This window comes from Nuphar pumila, chromosome 16 (assembly GCF_984573655.1).
Source record: "Nuphar pumila chromosome 16, dmNupPumi1.hap1.1, whole genome shotgun sequence".
NCBI lineage: Eukaryota > Viridiplantae > Streptophyta > Magnoliopsida > Nymphaeales > Nymphaeaceae > Nuphar > Nuphar pumila.
Window position 1 is genome coordinate 79,222,771 of NC_143264.1, and position 22,021 is coordinate 79,244,791.

Genomic DNA, 22,021 nt, shown 5'->3' on the forward strand with positions numbered 1-22,021 from the left:
GATGCCATATGCCTAGGGGTGGCAATCAGGTCGGGTCGGCGGGTCGGGTTAGTGGGTTGGTGGGTCAGAATATCTCAACACAAACACAACCCGTTTATTAAACAGGTCGGATGTGGCAAACACGAACACAACCCATTTATTAAATAGGTAACCCGACACGGTTAACCCGTTTAATAAACGGGTCGGGCTGACAAGACATGATTACACGACACAATGACCCGTTTATTAAACGGGTCGACCCGATAACATAGACATTTTCGTTTACGATTTGGTTTGGTTCGGAACCTAGTCATGCCACCAGCTACTCCAAAATGCCTAGGGTCATTTCAGGCTTCTACTACCCAATAATTGTTGAAACCTTTTCTTTAATTACCCCAATTGCTGTCATATAAACTTGTGTCTCAGTTCGCAAGGGAAAGACACTTCTGGTACTCTCCCTTAACTTCCTTGGGGATTGGAAAAGCTAAGATGTTGTATCATCTTTCATTTACTTGTCTTAGAAGGATTCTTTTCAATGGTTCCACATTATCATAATAAATCAATAGTGTAAAGTATTTTGCTTTTGTATTGATGTTTGTGACTTCAAAACCTTCAAAAATATGTGGGCCTACTGCCCTTCTGAGAGGAACCAAGCGTCAGGGTTGTACTTGAAATGTGAGACTAGGCTATTGAAGCTTGTCCCAATGCAGCTTATACCAAGCTCAAGCTCATATTAAACTTCAACTATGATGTTCATGAAGTTGGAGCTAGCTCAAGCTTAGCTCGAGCCACTTCATTAGGGAAAAAACTCACTGGCTTATATATTCATTGTACACAATATTGAATATGCATGTATTTTACGATAGATTGTATGTTTGGTATTAGGTTATCATGATCAACCAAGAACCTGCCGAGGAACATTTTAATATACATCTACATTTTGCTGCATAGTTAGATTGAGTTGTTGACTTGTCTTCTAGAAACTATAGTAAAAGCAATTGAAGATGCATTCAAAGGGTTCACCACGAAAAAGGATGCATCTATTGCACTTAATATGTAAGTCAGGGGCTCTTAAGATATTTATATTTCTCATTCAATTTTTTTTCCAACTATCAACATGGTTCATACATCAATTTGCAAACAACTTTTCAAACTTTTTTGCATGAATTTCTTTTCCATTCAAAGATCCAAAGGCCCAGACACTAAACTTTGCAGTTGCATTACTTTACCCACAATTATAGATTGCAATAACAAACCTAAAATTGTTTTTTGTGCAACAATACTATTTTTTAGTTCTTCCAAGATAATTTTGAGAGACACACTTCATATTGCCTTTGAAATCAACCATCTTATTTGTGTTTTGCAGGGTCAAAAACTTCCAACACTCATTGGAATGATGTAATGGTAGTGAAATATACCCTTTGTTCAGCTAGTGAATATGAGTATTTCTCCCTTGTTTGACATGTTCAACTAAAGAGAAGCAGAAGTTGCTTGAGATTGTTCTCATTTGCATTTCTAGGCTTTGTTTGAAAGCTTTGAATTGAAGGTTTGTTACAGCTTTCTCGATGCTTTCTGCTGTTTGGGAGCAGTGGTATTGCCAAAACACTGCAAGTTGGCAGCCCCAACACCACATTTTGTCAAATCCCATATTTTGGCAACATATGAAAATGGTGTTTCCATCCAATGCAAGGCTCCCAAACAGAGCCTTAATGTAATTATCTTCACTATTCAAAAAAATAAATTATACGAATCTTTCTCTTTCTCTCTTAGAGAGCCATTGAAGTTTCCACAAAATACTGTTAGATATTTTATGTGGGCCTACATATGTAATTAATCACTCATTATAAACTATCTAAGGTAGAGACCCATTTGAAGTGATTTTATATGGTTGGGTCATATGACATCTTATAAAATATGTTTATAATAATGTGTAGATACCTTATGTGCCCTCATATGTCAATTTCTGATTTTATGATGGGTTGAATTGGAAAGAAGACAATAGGATAGTTACTGATAGGCTATGGTCTCTAAAACCATATATAGTGGTTGTTTTCTTTTTCCTCCCCATTAAGAAAGAAACTATCCCTCTCATTAGGTTTAGAGAAGAAGAAAAGGTCACCAATAGAGATTTTGGAAGATCAAACCCCATCAAGATCTACTGGTGCAATGATGGATTCAATTATGCTTTTGCATTATGCTTTATTTATTTTTTATTGTTTCAATGATTTAGCGTGAACATATCTAAGGGTAAAGAAAGATGATTTTCCTAAAAAATAACCCAACAATTGGTATCAGAGCCACTTGTTCTTATTGAATCGTTGAAATCTTTGATTTTTCATTGATATTTTCTTTTTGCTCGCCAGAATCCCACTCGGATTCAGTTTCCTCCCTTTGACTGCCAGCATTAGGGGTTGTCAATAAAAAAATAAAAATAAAGAATTCATGCCCCACCAACGAAGTCTTTGGAGGGCTGCTGGGACTGACGACCAATCGAAAAGGGGTGGCATACCCCTTTGGATGACATATGGGCAATCTGTGAGACGTCGTCTAGCTATGCACATGGAGGAGAAGAGAGGGAGGATCGGGCGGTCCTCCCTGACCTCTCACAGGATTCAAAAGGGGGGCGAATGGCCCCCTCCTCCGTTCGGCGGTTGTGCATAGGCGAAGGAGGGCCGAATGGCCCTCCCCACGTCGTATGGAAATGCATAGGTGGAGGAGGGTCAAACGACCCTCCCCACGCCGTCCGACAATGCTCGAGAGGAGGAGGGTCGATCGACCCTTCCCCTTTGCTACTGATGACAGGGAGGGTAGGAAGGCCTTCGTCGGGTCACCCTTAAAGAACGTCATGTTGGCATCCGACGACGATGGACTGAAGCTGATTGATCGCCTTAGCCACCGTCGAGCGGCTTGGACATGGCGGCGGACAAGGGAGCGAGGCGAGGTCCCTCCCTCCCCCCCCATGTCATTTTGTGCGATGACAGACTCGGGTCAGGTCAGGTCTGACCCGACCCACTAGTCAGATATGGTTCGACCCGACCCGCCGGCCCAAGACCCTTTAGCATGCATTTTAGACCATAAAAAAATTAATGAAAAAAAAAATTGGGATCCAAACCATTGGGTATGCCATTTGGTCATTTTAGTGGGTTAACTTAAACTTCAGATATTTTTGACCTAATTTGGATTATGGATTTATTTTTTATATATATATATGCATGCTATTATAAATAATATTTGAACTTTGGTATTCTTCTTCCTAATAAAAGTCTAATATTCTAAAATGAGTTGATTGAAATAGCATGTTACCAAAGTAACCTTTCTTGTTAAGATTGACTTGTTTGGAATATTAAGATGTTTGTATATATGAAATTCATGCGAATAGTTATCGACCCAAAGGAAGATTACTATTTGGCCAAGTTCGGATATACATTCAGTAATAAATATGGGATGATTATCAAGTTTTTCATGTGAACAATGAGTCGGTCCAAAGAAAGACTTGTTTGATAGGATTAATTATCCATGTTTGATTATTGTAATAAGAATACCACTTACAAGTTGACATTTTTGTCTAAAGACTAAATGTCAATGTTGTGTTGGGTATCTTGCGATGAGATTTACCATAATTTAAATATGTTAATTAATGTTAATACATATGAATATGTATATTGATTGTGTGCTTGTTGTGGTTTATTTTGTTCTTGATTCAATAAATTCTTCTACTTCTATAATATCTACAAACATCAATTCAATCCCTGTTTTGAATGGCATAAACTTCAAAAACTGAAAAGAGAACGTTATAATTGTTTTTGGGTGTATTGATTTGGATCTTGTACTTCAAGAGGATCAACCACCTGCTCACACAGATAGGAGTTTCGCTGAAGATAAAAGGATCCATGAGAAGTGAGATCGATCTAATCACATGAGTCTTATAATCATGAAACATGCAATTTTAAAAATCTTTAAGGGCGCTATGTCTGAAGAGGTTAATGCCAAGAAGTTTCTTGAGAAAATTGAGAAACGTCTTGCTAAAAACGAAAAGGCTGAGACAAGCACTCTCCTTACAAGTCTTATTTCAATGAGGTATAAAGGTAAATGGAACATAAGGGAGCACATCATGAAAATATCTCATCTTGCTTCAAAACTAAAGGCACTAAAGTTAAAGTTGTCTAAGGACTTACTCGTGCATTTAATTTTGATATCACTTTCTGCACACTATAGTCAATTTAAAGTCAATTATAACTACCAAAATGATAAATAAACTCTAAATGAGCTTATTTCTCATTGTGTGCAAGAAGTGGAAAGGATGAAACAAGAAAAGACAAAAAAATTTCACTTGGCATTTACCTCTAAAGAAAAATATAAGAAAAATAAAAAGGGTAAAGAAGATGCAGTAGACCCTCAATTGCAGAAGAAACAAAAGAAACATCAGGATGCAATGTTCAGTTGTTTCTTTTACAAGAGTGAGGGTCACATGAAGAAGGATTATACCAAATATCATGCTTGGGGTGAAAATAAAGGTACCTTCCTTACTTTGGTTTGTTCTGAGGTTAATTTAACTTTTATACCCAAATACACTTGAATGAATTCTGATACTACCACTCACATAAATGTGTCTATGTAGGGTTTCTTAAGTTGCCGAAAGTTGATTGATGCTGAAAAATTCATCTATGTAGGCGATGGTAAATCAGTTCAAGTTGAGGCAATAAAGACTTTTAGGTTATTATTAAAAACTAGTTGTTATTTAGATTTAAAAGAAACATACGTTGTATCGTCATTTAGACAGAATTTGGTTTCTATTTTCGTATTAGACAAAATTTGGTTATTCTTGTTTATTTAGAAATAATCAATTTAAGTTGTTTCTTAATACAAATCTCATTGGAACTGGTTCTTTATCTATGGTCGATAACCTATATTTACTTGATATTGTTGCCTCATATCATGAAACCTTGCATTCAAGTTCATGAGGTACAAAACAAAAATTAGCCAATGAGAATTTTGTTATCTTATGGCACAAGCGCTTATGTCACATTTCTAAACAAAGAATAGAAATGCTTGTGATAAGTGGAATTCTTAATTCCCTTGATTTCATTGATTTTTAGGTTTGTCTTGAGTGTATAAAAGGAAAACGATCTGACATAAGCAAAATATGTGCCGACAGAAGAACCAACATCTTAGAACTTATTCATACGGATATTTGTGGGTCATTCTCTATAACTTCATGGAATTGTCAACAATATTTTATTATGTTCATAGACAACTATTTATATTATGACCACCTATATTTGATTCATGAAAAGTCTCAGTCACTTGATATGTTAAAATCATTTAAGGTTGAAGTTGAAACTCAACTTGGCAAAATGATAAAAGTCGTACCGTGGTGGTGAATACTATGATAAATATGATGGATGAGGTGAACAACGTCCAAGGATATTTGTTAAATACCTAGAGGAATGCGGTATCGTTTCATAGTACATCATGTCAGGCAGTTCTAGCATGAATGATGTTGCTGAGAGATGAAACAAGACTTTAAAGAATATGATAAGGACTATTATTTATCATTCTACTTTACTAGAATTCCTCTGGTGAGAGGCTCTAAAGACTGCATCTTATATACTAAATAGAGTACCAATTAAAACAGTAACCAAAACCCCATATGAAATGTGGATAGGCAAAAGGCCTAATATGAAATATTTTTATATTTTGGGATGTTCAGTTGAGGTAAGGCCATATAGGCCACATGAAAGGAAACTTGACTTAAGAATGATATTAGCTAATATTTTGTTGGATATTCTGAAAGATCTAGGGGTTATAAATTTTATGACCATGTGAATAAGTTCTTTTTTAAGACAAAAAATGCTTGTTTATTTGAAGATGCTGAGTTTGTGGGAGGTGATAAGCTAAAAGACATTGCTTTTGAAGAAGAATATGTTTCTCTTTCTAGAGTTGTTAACAATGATCCGATTTCAATTTTTGATATTGCACAAACAAATTTGAAACAACGTAATGTTCAAGATCTCTCTATCTAAAATCAAGAGTTTACTCCTGAAGTACAAACTCAACAACCTCAAGAGATACCTCAAGATATACCTCAAGAAACTCAAGAATAAGTGCCATTAAAGAAATCCACTAGAGAGAGGAGAAGGGCAATTCCAGATGATTATATTGTTTTTCTCGAAAAATATGAGAGTAAAACTAATTTAAAGGAAGATGATTCAATCAACTTTCATCAAACTATACAGTGTTCTAATTCTCAAAAGTGGATCGATACCATGCATGAAGAGTTTAAATCCATGAAAGACAATGACGTATGAGATCTTGTCCCATTACTTGAAGGTGTGAAACCCATTGGTTGCAAATGGATATTTAAAACCAAGAACGATTTGAAATGTGATATGGAAGGATATAAGGGACGTCTTGTTGCAAAAGAGTTTACTCAAAGGGTAGGCATTGACTATACATAGACTTTCTCTCTAGTTTTTATGAAAGACTCTTTCAAAATAATGATGGTACTTATGACTTATTTTGTTTTAGAACTACATCAGATTGATATAAAGACTGCATTTCTTAATGGTGGCATTGATGAGACAATATATATGGTGCAACCAAAATATTTTATCTCAGACGATAGAAAGAAAATAGTTTGTAAATTAAAGAAATCCATCTATGGACTCAAGCAAGCTTTCCGTCAATGGTATCATAAATTTCATCAAGTTGTCTTCTCATTTGGTTTTGAAAAAAACGTGATTGATGAATTCACATACTATAAATTCAATGGGGGTAAATATATTTTTTTGGTTTTATATGTCGATGACATACTACTTGCCAATAATGATATAGGCTTATTGCATGAAACCAACAGATTTCTGACAACAAAAATTGAAATAAAAGGACCTTGTGACACCTCTTTTATATTAGGAATTCAAATACATCAAGATTGTTCTCATGGTATTCTTGTATTATCACAAAAGAGCTATATGAAAAGGATTTTTGACAGATTTGGCATGAAGGATTGTAAACCAAGTGATACCCTTGTTGCTAAGAGAAACAAATTTATACTCGCTCAGTGTCCCAAACACCAGTTTGAAGTTAATGATATAGAAGATATTCTCTATGCATCAACTGTAGGAAGTCTTATATATTCTCAAGTATGTACATGTTCGGATATAACATACATTGTTGATATATTAGGCATATATCTGAGTAACCCATGAACAAATCATTGGAAAATGGCTAAACGGGTTATACAGTACTTACAAAGAATAAAATTTTACATGCTCACATACAGGAAGTCAAATCAGTTAGAGATCATTGGGTATTTTGATTCTGACATTGTCGGGTGCCAAGACAGTCATAGATCCATGTCAGATTATGTTTATCTATTTGCCGAAAGAGCTATTTCTTGGAGGAGTGCTAAGCATAGACTTATTGCATCTTCCACTATGATGGTAGAGTTCATAGCCTATTATGAGTCATCTAATCATGGATTATGATTGCATAATTTTGTCACTGGGCTGCAGATTTTAGATAACATTGAAAGACCATTAAAGTTGTTTTGTGACAATAATTTGGTAGTACTATATTCTAATAATAATAGGAGCTCATCAAAGTCAAAATATATAGACATTAAGTTTCTTGTTGTTAAAGAAAAAGCACAGAATAATCAAATATCTATTAAACATATTGGCACAAACTCTATGATTGCAGATCCGCTTACCAAAGGTTTACCACCCAAGGTCTTTCATGAGCATATTGCTCAAATGGGTGTTATATCATTTAATGATATGTTAGTTTAGTGAGAGTTTATATTTAGATATTCTAAAATAAAATAAAGCTTTATTTTATTACTGAAGTATAAGGCTCAGGTTTCAGTTTCACTCTGCACTCGTTTATTGTGATCTTATTAAAAAATAAGGCATGACCAATTGAAAATAGGCATATTTATAAGGCACTCGTTTATTGTGATCACATTAGATGTAATTTTCATGCTTTACATCCATGCTTGATCTTGTTGTTAGTTATGCCAATATATGTGATCATTGATGAGTCTATTTTCGATGAATGTAATGAAGATCATTTATGTTCTATGTTGACATGATCAATGGACAAAATTGTTAGAGATGTCATTTAGTAAGATAGTGCTATTGAGTTCATAAAGTTATTGTATAATGCATGATTGTATGGTAACATATGTGGCTCAAGTGAGAGATTGTTAGATATTTTACGTAGGCCTATATATGTAATTAATCACTGATTATAAACTATCTAAGGTAAAGGCCCATTTGAAGTAATCTTATACGGTTGGGTCATATGACATCTTATAAAGTATGATTATAATAATGTGTAGATACTTTATGTGCTTTCATATATCAATTTTTGATTTTATGATGAGCTAAATTGGAAAGAAAACAATAAGGTGGTTACATATAGGTTATGATCCCCAAAACCATATATAGTTGTTGTCTTTTTCCTCCCCATAAAAAAAGAAACTATCCCTCTCTCGTTGGGTTTACAGAATAAGAAAAGGCCATCAATAGAGGTTTTGGAAGATCAAACCCCATCAAGATTTACCGGTGCGACGATGATTTTGGGTACGCTCCCGCATTATGCTTTATTTATTTTTTATCTTTTCAATGATTTAGCATGAACAAATCTAGGAGTAAAGAAAGATGATTTCCCCAAAATCAACCCAACATTTACCTCTCTTATTACTAAAAGTTCTTGAATTGTAATTCTCTCTTTTCACTTTTTGTTAAGGTTGCTTCACATTGGCTGTGTACTTTGGATACTGATTCAAGAAAAGAAGCTTTCTTTGGATAAATAGCATAAAAAAAAGAACTTTTAAAAAATTTTGTTCACAGAGGCAAAAACAGATCAACACAGTTCACAACTGCAATGAATAGGAGATCCTCTCAACTAGAGGTGGGCAACAGGCTGGGCCCATTCAAGCCTTGCCTGTCAATTTGACAACCGTGCCTAGGCCCGGGTTCAAGCCAGCCTTAGGTTCAAAAGGCCAGCCCGCAGCCCGCTCTTTAGTCTCCTGGGTCCAGTTGGCCTGGCTGGCCCACGGGTTTGTGCCTAGACCCGTTCAGGTTGGCCCAGTGTCAAAAAAATTGGCCCATAGGTGTCCTGATCTGTTGCCCACCCCTAATCCTCTCTAATGAAATTTCTTTCAATCGATTAGGTTTAATAGTGGTGAACTGCCAAATCCTTCAAGTTCACGTGCCTTTGGAGTCCTCTATGTTACAGTTCTAGTGTTGGAATTGAATATTTTTGGTTTTATGTTAGTATTGGAATTGGAATCCTGTTGAAACTTTAGAAGCATATGCTTGATTTCAGTGATCAGTTACCCGTTGATGATGCTTATTCTTGTTTAAGTGACCAAGTTATGTGGCCAAATTCTTGCATAGGAATTCTGTTAGTAATGATGTGATCATCTTTTGCAAACAGAAGTTTGTTTGAGAATTAAGATATATATAGATAGATCTCATGAGTTCTTTGACCCAATCTAACCTCCTAGGTGTGTTCAGCATGGTTGATTTAGTGGGAATTGACCCTCGGATCATATATTTTCAATGATAAAATATGCTTTTTCGAGTCGAATAAAATTTATGCATTTACAGCTGTTGATTTTAGCATCACCAGAAAAACTTGTATACAGGTCAGTTTTTGGTGATTCAAAAGCTGCTTCCTACTAAAAAAAGTATGTAAATCACATCTATAAAGTTCTATCTAACATAAAAGAAAAATGGTGTTTGTTAAGTTAGCTGTAGGCATAATCGATTGTAGCAAACATTAACCCTGCATATAAGCACAAATTTTGAGTTCTGACAAGAACCATTTGAGGACGTGGTGATTGGATCCATTACCTACCAAGTGGGGGCCAGATGGGAGTGGTTATGGTTCATCCATATATGAATGTTTTGTGCTATCTTTTGTGATTCTTTTTTTTTTTTTTTCGGAGAGTATCTTTTTTTCTTTCTTTTGAATGTTATGTGCCATCTTTTGTGATTCTAATACATTTGCTTTTTGTATTTTTCTCTTCATGTCTAGTGAGACAGCTTCTCTGTTCAAAAGTTGAATTACCATGATAAAAATAGAGAAAAAATATATATGACCAACTTTTTACAGTGGATGTTCAGCTTTCTCTGTCATGGGTGACACTAATCCATCATCTTTCCACGTCCAAATTTTAACATCTTCCAACAGGAGATTCAATTTCAGAAAAAGAGAGGATGGCTGTTCTGCTTTTGACTTAAAAGTATGAAAGGCAGCTGTTTTTGACACTAATCCATCATCTTAGAGATAAGTTGTCTTTGGCACAACTGCTTTACAATGTAAGGCAGCTGTTTTTTATTTCACTGTGGTCAGTACATGGCCAAAGCTATGTCAAACGTGTCCCTGGTGACACGCTTGAACATGTGAATATAGACACTGACATGCACAGTAAATATTTTAACATTATTTTAATAGTAAAATATCAAAAAATAATTTTTTATTTATTAAAAAATTCCATATCCTAGTCTCCAATTTCCCTAAAAAAAATTAAACTCAAGAGTGGAGCCCGCAACCCGTGTCCTTGTGACTTAGGACTAAAGTTAGATGACTGGGAACTTGCATACATCATCAAGCTGCCATACTAGGGATGGGGAAAAGTGTGATTGCCTCACCTAGACTCTCTGTACTTTAAACAATTCGTCCGGGTCCAGGCTCTACATCATCATCCAATTGGATGCAGATTTGTGGGCCTAAACGGTGTCAACGGGTTGGGTTTACCCGGTCCAAACCCTATAAGGTCCGGGTATGGTGATAAATAAGAATACCCAGGTCCGTACCTGAAGGTCTGATTAATACATGGATCCAGGTATAGTTTGTAAGATTTTATACCGTACCTGGGCCTGAACCGAGTTCCCATTAAGACCCGCAAATTTTCAATGTAAAAATGGTAAAAATTATTATTTTACCAGGTATGATCCGGGTCTGGTTCATGTAGTTTTTATCGGATCTGGGTATGATTTGTCTTATAGTGGACCCGACTATACCTGGGTCCGGACTCGATACCATTCCCGAAAATCAGATCTAAGTCTGGTTTCACGTGAATCCGAACCAAACCCGACCTGTTGACACCCCTAGTGGGCCGACTGGCAGACAAGATTGATCTAGTCAACCGACCCTTAGGTGTGTAGACCATCATAAAGCAGATAGAGGTGCTCTATGGGGTCCTCAAAGGATTACGAAAAACAAAATCACTATTATTGAATTTACAAAAAAAAGTTATAACTTTTTATGTTTAAATATTTACAAATTTCGAAGAAGTTGATTTACAAATATGTTGTAATAGAACGATTTAATACTCAGACTATCTGTATGTTAAGATTAAAAAGAAAAATCCAAAAGTCCAATTAATATAGCAGTTCATAGGATTCTTATCCTGAGGATTGCATTACTAAATGCATAATTATAAAAAAACAATTGTGTATTTTGGATAAAATGTATGTTAGTGTTTTTCCTTCCAAAAAAAAATGAATTAAGGAAAGGATGGTGATGAGATGTACTTACTCCAAAGGCCTAATGGACTTTAACATCTCGACCAATGGTGTCGGTATCCTAATCGGACCCGTATCGTTTGAATAACGATTCAAGGTTAATCAGCTGACACCAATTCTCAGGTGAATCGTTCTGAATCAGCCAAAAAATAATACATGTCAATCAGAACGTGACAAATGGTAAAGCCAGTAAAAAAATATTAAAAATTAATTTTAAGCAATTTTTCACATTTATTAAAAAACAACTGATTCATGTCAGTATCATATCGATTTCCTGGCGATACTATACGTATCGGCTGATTCAGGACGATACACACCGTATCCTGATAACACTGATCTCGACCAATCACAATCAAGTAGCTGAACTTACAACTCTTCTTATGGGGCAAAATTGTGAAGTTTGAAAAGCTTAAGAAGCGTAATGAGAAACGAGAAAGAAACAAGGGAAATGAGTCTTAAATGACAAAATAATTTACTTAAAACCTATGTTCTTATTTTAATTATATTTTAAGAATTTTCTATAAAAATATTCATTATGCATTTAGATTTTACAAAGATTAAGAAAAGAAACTACAGCTCTTTTAACATAAATTTGATATTTAAAAAAATATTATTTTTATGTTAATTTTCAATAAATATAATATACAATTTTCATTTTCATATCAAAAGAAGCAAGCTTTTCATTTCTGCAAACGAGCTTATCATAAAGTTTTGAAAATGTGAAGAGAAATATACTACTTCACCTTTCAAAGGTGCATCTCTTGAAGAGAGAGCTTTCTAGATATTGTGAAACTTTGGGTAATTATGCATGGTTAGAACTTTTTTATTGGTCTCTTTTCAATTATTTTTTTTCTTTTTGATAGTTGAGCTGGAGGATAGCCCACTAGCAAGAAAGCCCTTTGAAGGGAGTGAAGGGGTGAAGCGGTAAGCTTCAAACTAGGGATCCTACCCAATCGCATCCCTACTTCAAACCCCTTGATTATGATAGTGTGACCTAACCATCTAGCTATTTCATTCGACCCCTACTGGTCTCTTTTTTTTTATGATGAGGAACCCTCGCTAAAGCAAGGAAAAACCCGAGTGGGGCCCCACGACAACCCTGTCTTATGTGACCCATCTCTAAAAGCTATAGACACACCCGTGCACCAGCGGAGTTTGATCTGAGGTCTTCAACTCAACACCTTCACAACCACCCTGCTGGCCACGCGGCCCGTGGGCAATGGCAGTTTGGTCATCTAATATAAGGATAATTCCATTGAGAATAACACATGCAATAATGCAATGATATTCAATAGCAAGAAATAATGCAACCAACTGTGTATACATTTGACAATTGAGGACAACCTATGGCACAAAAGATTTGGTGACCCACAGTTTGGCAAAAGCACATGCATTGTTGACAAACTTCAAACATATGCAAACAGCGTCCACGATAAAGGGGAACCGAAAGGTTGAAAGAAATGGGAATCACAATTCCAAATAAATGAACAAGATTGCCTGTCATTCATTCAAATCCATCTCCTGTTACCTTTTAACCTTCAAACATAGCTTTTTCTCAACTATGTGAAAATTAGGATCAAAAGATGAAAATTGAATGAAATATCTTGAACCATATTTTACTTGCATGCATGCATGCCTATATATATATATATATATATATATATTACTTGCATGACCTTCAAAGGATTAAAATTAAACTGTACGCAGTGCTCCCATTGTGGCATAAAACTTCAAAGAGAGGCATTCCGTCTCCTAGCCTGCCTGGTCAGTGGTTGGAGCCTTGGACTGGTCTGAACCATGCTGGGTCCCAGCTCACTATTTAGAGAGGCCTAATCAAAATCAGGCCGGGCTGGGGCATGCCAGCCCATTGTCCAACTTTAATAATAAGATGAGCATCGAGAAGAGCTGGTCTGACTTCTGCTTGTAATGCATTACATTTAGGGCACAGTCAGATATAATCCTGAAAAAATAAGCTATTTTCAAAATATTACCTATTTGAAAGATATCATGTATTAATCATGATGTTATCACATTATTAGTGTTATATATATATATAATGAAATTTTTATATATTTTTAAAATTTAAATAATACTGATATTTCTTGAGAAAAAGATTTTTTTTATGAGAAGATTTTCCTCTGCTGAAAAAATCCAAGTAATGAGATTGTGACTAGGATTTGGGGTGGAGCACTGTGAGGGCCTAACTTAAAACAACAAGAAAGGAATCTAATGCAAACTGGATCTTTAAGTCCAATGGCATAGGGCAGGATCTAGGTATGTGAAATATATTGAAAACTGGTCCGGTGCTAAATGAAATATGCTAAATGATACATGCTCAATGGGTTTTTTCTGCTCTTCCTGTGTTTTTTCGCAGTTCTGACCCTCATAAATGTGTTGGGCATGGTCGATTTATGAGGAACCCACACATGGATCATGTGTTTTTTATGACAAAATAATATTTGAAGCCTTGAAATTTTACAAAGATTGTAGACCGTTGATTTTTTGAACCTTATAAAAACCACTCATGTGTTCGAATTGAACACTTAAAGAGATGATCCCTATAAAATCAAGTACATAGATCACATATTTACAGATGGAATTTAAAAATTAAACAAAAGAAAACCTAAAAAACCCATTTAGCAGGTATCAATTTCACACCTACCCATTTCTCTCTCTCTCTCTCTCTCTCTCTATATATATATATATATATATATATATATATATATATATATAGAGAGAGAGAGAGAGAGAGAGAAAGAGAAATGGGTAGGTGTGAAATTGATACGTTTTTCTGCCCTTCCAGTGTTGTTTTGCGATTCCGACCCAATACCATGGTGGGTTTACGAGGATCATGTGTTCTCGATGCAAAAAATGATATTTGGAGCCTTGAAAATTTACAAAAATTTTAGACCGTTGATTTTTCAAACTTTATAAAAACCCAACCATGTATTCTAATTGAATACTTCAAAAGCCGATCCCTATAAAATCAAGTACATAAATCACATCTGTACGGTCAAAATTTAAAAACAGAACGAAAAACCTTGAAAAACTCATTTAACACTTATTATTTTTCACATACCCATATATATATATATATATATATATATATATATATATATATATATATATATATATATATATATATATATATATATATATATATATATATATATATATATTGGTCCTTTTCTCCATCAGTATCTGAATCTGAAACCATTTAGCCAATATCAGATTAATCATATTTGGTATTACCTGAATTCAACCCGAATCCAAAAAAATCTGAACAGTTTACACCATTGGATCTGACCTACTTGACATGTCCTTTGGCCCAAATGTTGGCTCCAGCCCTGTCTAAAATATCCCAAGCTCATCAGTTACTGCAACAGGACACGCGGGACACTCTTTTCTCATTATTTGATCAACTTTTAGATTAGACAATCCTGGTCTGTGAATATTGCCAATTGACATCCCCTACAAAAGGAAATGTTAACCATAGTTTGATGCTTTGTGCGGTTTGATTGGAGGCCAAAAATTAGAGCTTTTGTTTGTGTGCAAGGAAAAGTACATCTACCAAAGCGACTAAACAAACAATGAACACAGTTGCTGTATGTTTTATTAATTAGAGCAATAGGCAATGTTATCAGTATAGGCTTGTATCGGCCGATGCGTGTAGTATCGGCAGAAATTCGATACGCTGTAAACCTGAATCGGTTAATTTTTAATAAATAAAAAAATACGAAAAATAGTTTTAAATATTATTTTAAAATATTTTTAATGGTTTTAACACGTGTCACGTTATGATTAACAAGTAATAATTTTTTATTATTTTTAGGCCGATACAACAGGTCATAGGCTCCAGGTTCCGAGTTGGAGAGTTACATATATTGACCCACCTAATGAGGGCGTTCCATTCCACTAAAGGGAAGCCTCTTTTCTTTGAAAGGGCCAGTTTAGAGGGAAGTATTTTCCCAAGAGGAGAGGTAAGAACCCATTTTGACAGGAAAGCTACTCTTCTGTATTTATTATGTGGGTCTGGAAATCCATTTCTCGTACACACGTTTGCTTCACTTTTTACAGGAAAAAGACCCTGTTTATTAGGAAAGAGAGCCTCTTTCGTTCGAGTAGGGATCAGGTGATATTGAAATCTTAAGAATAATAAACATAGCAGGTAGAGCATGTGATCTGATAAACTAAAATCTGCCACCTTAACAATATAGCTTGATTTTTTTGCATCTCAGTACAAGATATTTTTGTGTGTGAAGAACTTGGTATACAACAAAACCATCCAACCTCAGTCCACCCCCTTCACCCTAATGAGAGAGAGGAGAGAGAGAGAGACTCTTTGCCCCCCGTAAGTATAAAGAAAACGTCATTCAACGCGATTTCTCATCTCATCATCTTAACAATTGATCAATAAATTCACGCAGATAAGAACCATCAACACCCACCAACAATCCAACGGGTCGAAATGAACGGCACCGCCCCTGAAAGTCATCCCCATGTACCCTTCATACCCTCCTCCTCCTCCTCCTCCTCCTGCACTGTACCCACCACCACCACCAACATCACCACCATTCCCTCCGGGGTAGAGCATGCTGACACCATTGTCCCTGCAACAAAGTAAGGAATCCCTTCATCAAGGTCGAATTCGTTACACAACGACTTGGAATTCCTCTTCTACCAAAACGTTTCCATGACTTTTTTTTCTTAGGCCCGAAACTAAGGAAAATCGTCTGTTTGAGAGTTTCTCAAACGGTGGGGTGGTGGTATGGGGGCAAGAGCAAGAGTAGCCGTTGGGTGCAGAGTCACTGGGCCCCACATGTGCTGGCAAGCACCAAAGAATATTTGTTCTGAGCCGTACGATCAGACACAGGGAAGGAGCGTGACGGTCATCATTATTTCTCAATTTTTATATGTTCAAAAAATGCAAGTGAGAAAGTGGGAAAGGAACAAGGGCGAGAAAAAAGGGTGCAGAGAGGCAGGTGATCACGGATCCCGAGACTGTAACCGCTCATCGACGACCTCGAGATCTTCTTATGGTTGGTTGACTTAGTCAACTGGACAAAGGGTACGATCGAGATTTTTTGTAAAAAAAGAAGAAAACGGGTATCCGGGTATGGATTTCGAGATCCGAACCTGGGGGTGGAGCCGATGACGCCGGCGTTCAGGGTGAGCTGGTCGATGAGGACAGCCGACTTGGGCTCGACGCTGGAGGCCTTCTCGTAGGTGGCGCCGAGGCCGTTGCCCGAGGGCACGAAGAACGCGCCGTTGACCATCTGGTCCCCCTCCGTCCTCCAGTTCCACCGCACCCACTCGCTCTCGTCCGTACCCACCCGCTTCGTCACCTGCGTCCAAACGAGCCACAAGCTGAGCACCTACCTACAAGGCTTGGACTATTCACAAGTTTGGGACAAGATGGTCCACCCCATGTTTGTAGCCTACACCCAAAAAACTATTGAATCCCTAGGAGCTCGACTAAACAAACACGCCCCCATGTTCGGTCACAAATAACCTACGTCCCTCGGTGGCGGACAACACAATGGTGAACAACCATTTTTATCAAATAAAAAAAGTTTTTTTCTACACTAATCTACCAACTGGGCTCCACTTTTTAGTGTACGGCACCTTGTGTTGGGATGTTGCAAGTTCGAATCCCAATGATATGAAATGGTTGTATAACTGAGTAGGGGTCTGCCTAACCGCAGCTTTCTCTGTCAAAAAAAAAAAAACAACTTGACCCGCCTTGATCACCCAACTGAATTGGGTCTCAAAGTTTATCATTACTGTTTTCAAAGAAAAAGCTGAAGAGCCATTAAAACCAAATTTGAATCCCAACTTGACCCACTTGAATCAATCACCCAACCTTCCCACTAGCCGAGTTGGATCAAACCCATCAAATATTCCAAACGAACAAGATGAACACCCCCACCCCATCTATGGATTCATTCAACCCCAAACTCCGGACCATCATCTCACCAATCAAAACCCTCTTTTTTAAGATAATGAAGGAACAACCTCCACAAAAAAGAAAGAAGTCCACTGTCCACCACACAAACACAAACACAAACACACACGTATTGATTAAAAAAGGAACAGATCAATAGAATGGTAGTAGCAAGTAGGAAGCTGCTTGTAAATACCTTACCTCTCTAGCATTAGTGTCAGAGGGGGCGATGTAACGGTTGCCCTGGCTATTGATGGTGGGGTTGGCGCTGCCGCCGATGGCGTACATCTGCCACTCCGTGAACTCGTTGTTGACGATGTGGAAGTAACCGTGCCTGCACCTGGGCATCCTCTGCACCAGCGCCTCCCCGAACCTGTTGAAGGCTATGGTCACCTGCATCGACGAGTCAGGGGCGTAGTCGTCGCTGTGGCCCAGCAGCATCACCTCGTCGTGGTGGGAGAAGTAGTTGTTGGAGATGGTGATGGCCGTCGAACCCATGATGGCGTCGATCAGTCCGTCGGCACAGTTTGACAGCGAGCAGTGGTCGACCCAGATGTGTTTTCCGGCGAAGATCGACACCCCGTCGCCGTCCGATCTCGACCGCCACCCGTAGTGGTTCGGCGTCGACCGGACGTTGGCGTTCCCCCCGGGGACGCAGTGGTGGATGTGGACGCCATGGATGATGATGTTGGAGACGTACTGGATCGTGATGCAGGGGCCTCCGGCGATGTGGACGGCCGCCCCACGGCCGTCGATCGTCTTGAAGCTGTTCATGATGAGCTCCTCGCTCAGCTTGATCACCATGTCCCGCTGGAACACGATCCATAGCGGCTCCGTCTGGATGACCCCGTACCGGAGCGTCCCCGGCGCCGGGTTCACCGGGTCGTCGTCCGACGGGTCCGTCACCACGTAGATCCGCCCGTTCTTCCCGCCCAGCGCGTCCTTCCCGAACCCGATCCCGCAGTCCGCCAGCCGCTGCCGGTTACTCCCCCAGTTCGGGTCGCACCTCCAGCAGTCGTCGATCGGGTTCCCCGTCATACACGACCCGGTCGAGCTCAGCATTTGCCGCCTCTGTACTGATTCTTCGACTTTCCTGTACCACACTTTCAAAGACGGGTGTAAGGGACGAAGAATAAAAAAAACAAAAACAAAACAAAACCTTAAACCCTAAAATCTTCGACTTTCCTGTACCACACTTTCAAAAAACGGGTGTAAGAGACGAAGAAGAAAAAAAACCAAAACCCTAAACCCTGAAAAGGGTATAGTATTGAAACAACAAAAACAGCGATTAGACGGGAACTTACATTTGCACAGAACGTACGACGGCTTCTGAGTCATAGACGCTCACATTGTGGTGATTGTGGTTGGGTGGTGATGAGGTGAGTGAGAAAACAGGGGCTGCATAAAATAGAAAGATGCAGAGGGGGTAGAGTAACATCATCACCATCCTTGCTTTCCCCACCTTGCTTGTGTTTATTGAATGGGGGGAGGGGGTGGGGTGGAAGAGAGGAGTAAAGTGAAGGGCTGGCACATGGTACAACATGTGTGTCTCTCTCTCTCTGTGTTATTTATATTCAATGAGGATTTTCAAGCACTTGGGTGTTATCTGGGTAAACACTTGGTTTACTGTGAAAAAGGTCTCAAAAGGGCTCAAGGTCTCAAAAGAGTATCGCTTGTTCCTCAAGTTGATTAAGACTATGAACAATCAAACTTTGTTTTTTTTTTTCCCCTTTTTTTATTCATGATAAATCAATTCAATGCACATAGGAGGAGAAAATAAGATACCAAGATGAAAAGGGGCATGGAGTTATCCAAATAGCCGCCTTTTCTTTTCTTTTCTTTTTTGCACCCTTTATTCTTCTTTGCCAAGATTACGATTTGCAAGCAAAAATGTAGATATATTTTTATCCATCTTTTTCATGTGCCTATACTTGGGATGAGTCACCACATCTCTCTCTAACAAATGGGTGCCTGCTATTAGCTTTTCCTTGAAGAACAAGGATACCCTTTTACTGGTCACTGGTTGGAAGAAGATGGGGGTGTTGATGGAGGTTTGTGAAGGCAGTTAAGAATCAAGAGTAGTCTTCAGATGGGAAGTAAAGGGCAGATGCCTTACCATAAGATTGTTATATGCGACCAAAAAGTGAACCAGGGAGAGGTGACATGGGTAGTGTGGGGCCTTGATCAAGTGCTTCCTGCGGCGGTGAGAGGGTAAATAACGATGTGTTGCGATAAGGTACTTGTTTTGTTTATGATAAAGGGAAGTTGTCGTTTTAAGGGGTAGTATTTGTTTAATATGGCAGATGGGGGGTGTATAGTTTGGGGAGTATGTTATATATATATATATATAATGTCAATAGTATAAATATATTATTTGTAGGGGTGGCGGGTCGGGTCGGGTCGGTGGGTTGGTGGGTCATAATACCTCAACACGAACACAACCCGTTTATTAAACGGGTCGAATGTGGCAAACACGAACAAGACCCATTTATTAAATGGGTAACCCGACATAACACGGTAACCCGACACAAACATGACCCATTTATCAAAAAATGAGGTGCCTTCAGCCGGAGAGACGAAACGTTGGGCTTGCTTTGCTTGGGTGCCAAACCAAGAGGGAGGAGAGAAGAGAGTGGTGGTGTGCGCTTGTGCAGTGATGGCAACGAGGTAGAGAGGAGAGGTCTCGGGCTCTCGGCTGGGTAGGAAGGAGTTAGGTGGGTGACTAAAGTGTAAACTTAGGAGATAGGGTTAGATAAGTTTATATATATATATATATATATATATATATATATATATATATATATATATATATATATATATATATATATATATATATATATATATATATATATATATATATATATATATATAGGTTGCGGGTTGATGGGTTCGTGTAACAGGGTTGACCCGCCCGCCTAACCCGTTTATTAAATGGGTCAAACGGGTTGGCGGGTTGGCATACCCCTAACAAGAACACAACCCGTTTAATAAACGGGTTAGGCGGGTCAACCCGTTTACAACACGAACCCGTTTAAGCCAAACCCTAACCCGGCTAAGAAGCGGGTTGGTGGGTCAGGTCAGATTTTGCCACCCCTAATTATTTGATTGCATTACGATGAGAGGCAAAGTGAAGGCGAATCAAGGCACTTGCCTGGCCAAGCTCTTCAAGTTGTCATGGCCCATCTCATGCATGTTGGACAACTATTGAGACTTTATTGACATGCACCTAGGGGAGCATGTATGCATGCATATGTGTGTGTTTCTCAAAATATGTATACATCAGAGTGTGTGTGTGTGTGCGTGCATTGTTATAACTGCATGAAATAATTGGTTCTGTGGACCAACACTAAGGATTCCAATCATCCACTAAAAAGCCGAGCCCCCAAGGTTCCCAACCCATGTTCTGCAACTTTTGGTCGCTGCCGATATAAGATCAACAGATATATCATCATTGGCTGCCTGAGAGCAACTTATGACAGGATCTTTCAACTACTAGACAATATAAATTTTCACTTTGAGGTGGCTCAAATGCTTAATAAATGTAGTTGGTGCTTGATGACAGAAAGATCAAACTCCAGTTAAATCTTTTTTTATAGTGAGTCATTAACTGGGTTCTTTAAATCTTGCCTAATGTTCTTTTAACGATTTTAGGCTGTCAGTAGCCGAATAGTTTAAATCCAAACTCAATGAGTTTGACAGTAATGCAAGGACAAATGAATACTTTCATGCTTAATCATGTTCTCAGCTCAAAGCCCACATTTAGCGGGGCCGGATTCGAACCCAAGAGACCTCAGTTATAACGGACTTAGACTTTATCCATGTGTGTTTTGGATTGAGGGACTAAGGTTTCTGGGAAGCCCATATCCGGAATGAGCAGAGTGGGGGTGGCAGTGGTGTTATGGTCTGTAAGCTGCCTCAAGGTCTGCACTTTGAGATTGTGGGGCTCATAGAAAGGTGATGCTTTTCTCTGTAAAGCATGCAACTTTCCACCATGACAAACTCTGCCTCAAAATTCGATTTATGGTGATGCTGCTGAGGTGCTTTGTGTCGGGCAAGATCTTTGGGGGGGTTCATCTTTTTCTAAACCAACATACACAATCGAGCACATGAAAACAGAGATATAAGTTCCCTTTTATCCTTGCGGGCATCAGGTATATGATGCCCAAGGTGGCCACACCTATAAGCCTCAGTGTTGGCAATCGTCTAGGCTGAGCACTTCAAATCAATGAACTACATTGGTGCTTCCAACGGGATCAAAATTTGCTACAACAGTTTCATATTCATATTCCAAGCACTTAATTGCCTTCTTTTTTCCAGGAAGAACGAGGAAACCACTCTTGGGATCAGAGACCTAGTTGCGCTGGCTGTGCCTGCAGTACTTGCTATCACTTTCCTGACTGTGTAAACCCACGGTGCACCCCTTGCCCCCAAAGAGTCGCCTTGCTTGGGCATGGTCAAGGGGCATAATGCCCTTGCCCTTTCTTATATGCAAGGGATTGACGCCCATGGGAATGAAACCCAGACCACCTATCTAGTAGCAAGGCCCCCTTCCACACAC

At 38.4% G+C, this 22,021-nt stretch overlaps 1 protein-coding gene across 1 annotated transcript; it reads right to left on the reverse strand.

Moving 5' to 3' along the window:
- Positions 1-15,688: 15,688 nt before the first annotated feature.
- Positions 15,689-18,821, reverse strand: LOC149813759 (putative pectate lyase 18). Its single transcript, XM_089991373.1, has 3 exons — positions 17,665-18,821; positions 16,656-16,864; positions 15,689-16,129 (listed from the first exon to the last, which is right to left on the reverse strand). The coding sequence occupies exons 1-3, from the start codon at positions 18,523-18,525 to the stop codon at positions 15,919-15,921; spliced, it is 1,281 nt and encodes a 426-aa protein (XP_089847499.1). The 5' UTR covers positions 18,526-18,821; the 3' UTR covers positions 15,689-15,918.
- Between the last annotated feature and the right edge of the window lie 3,200 nt (positions 18,822-22,021).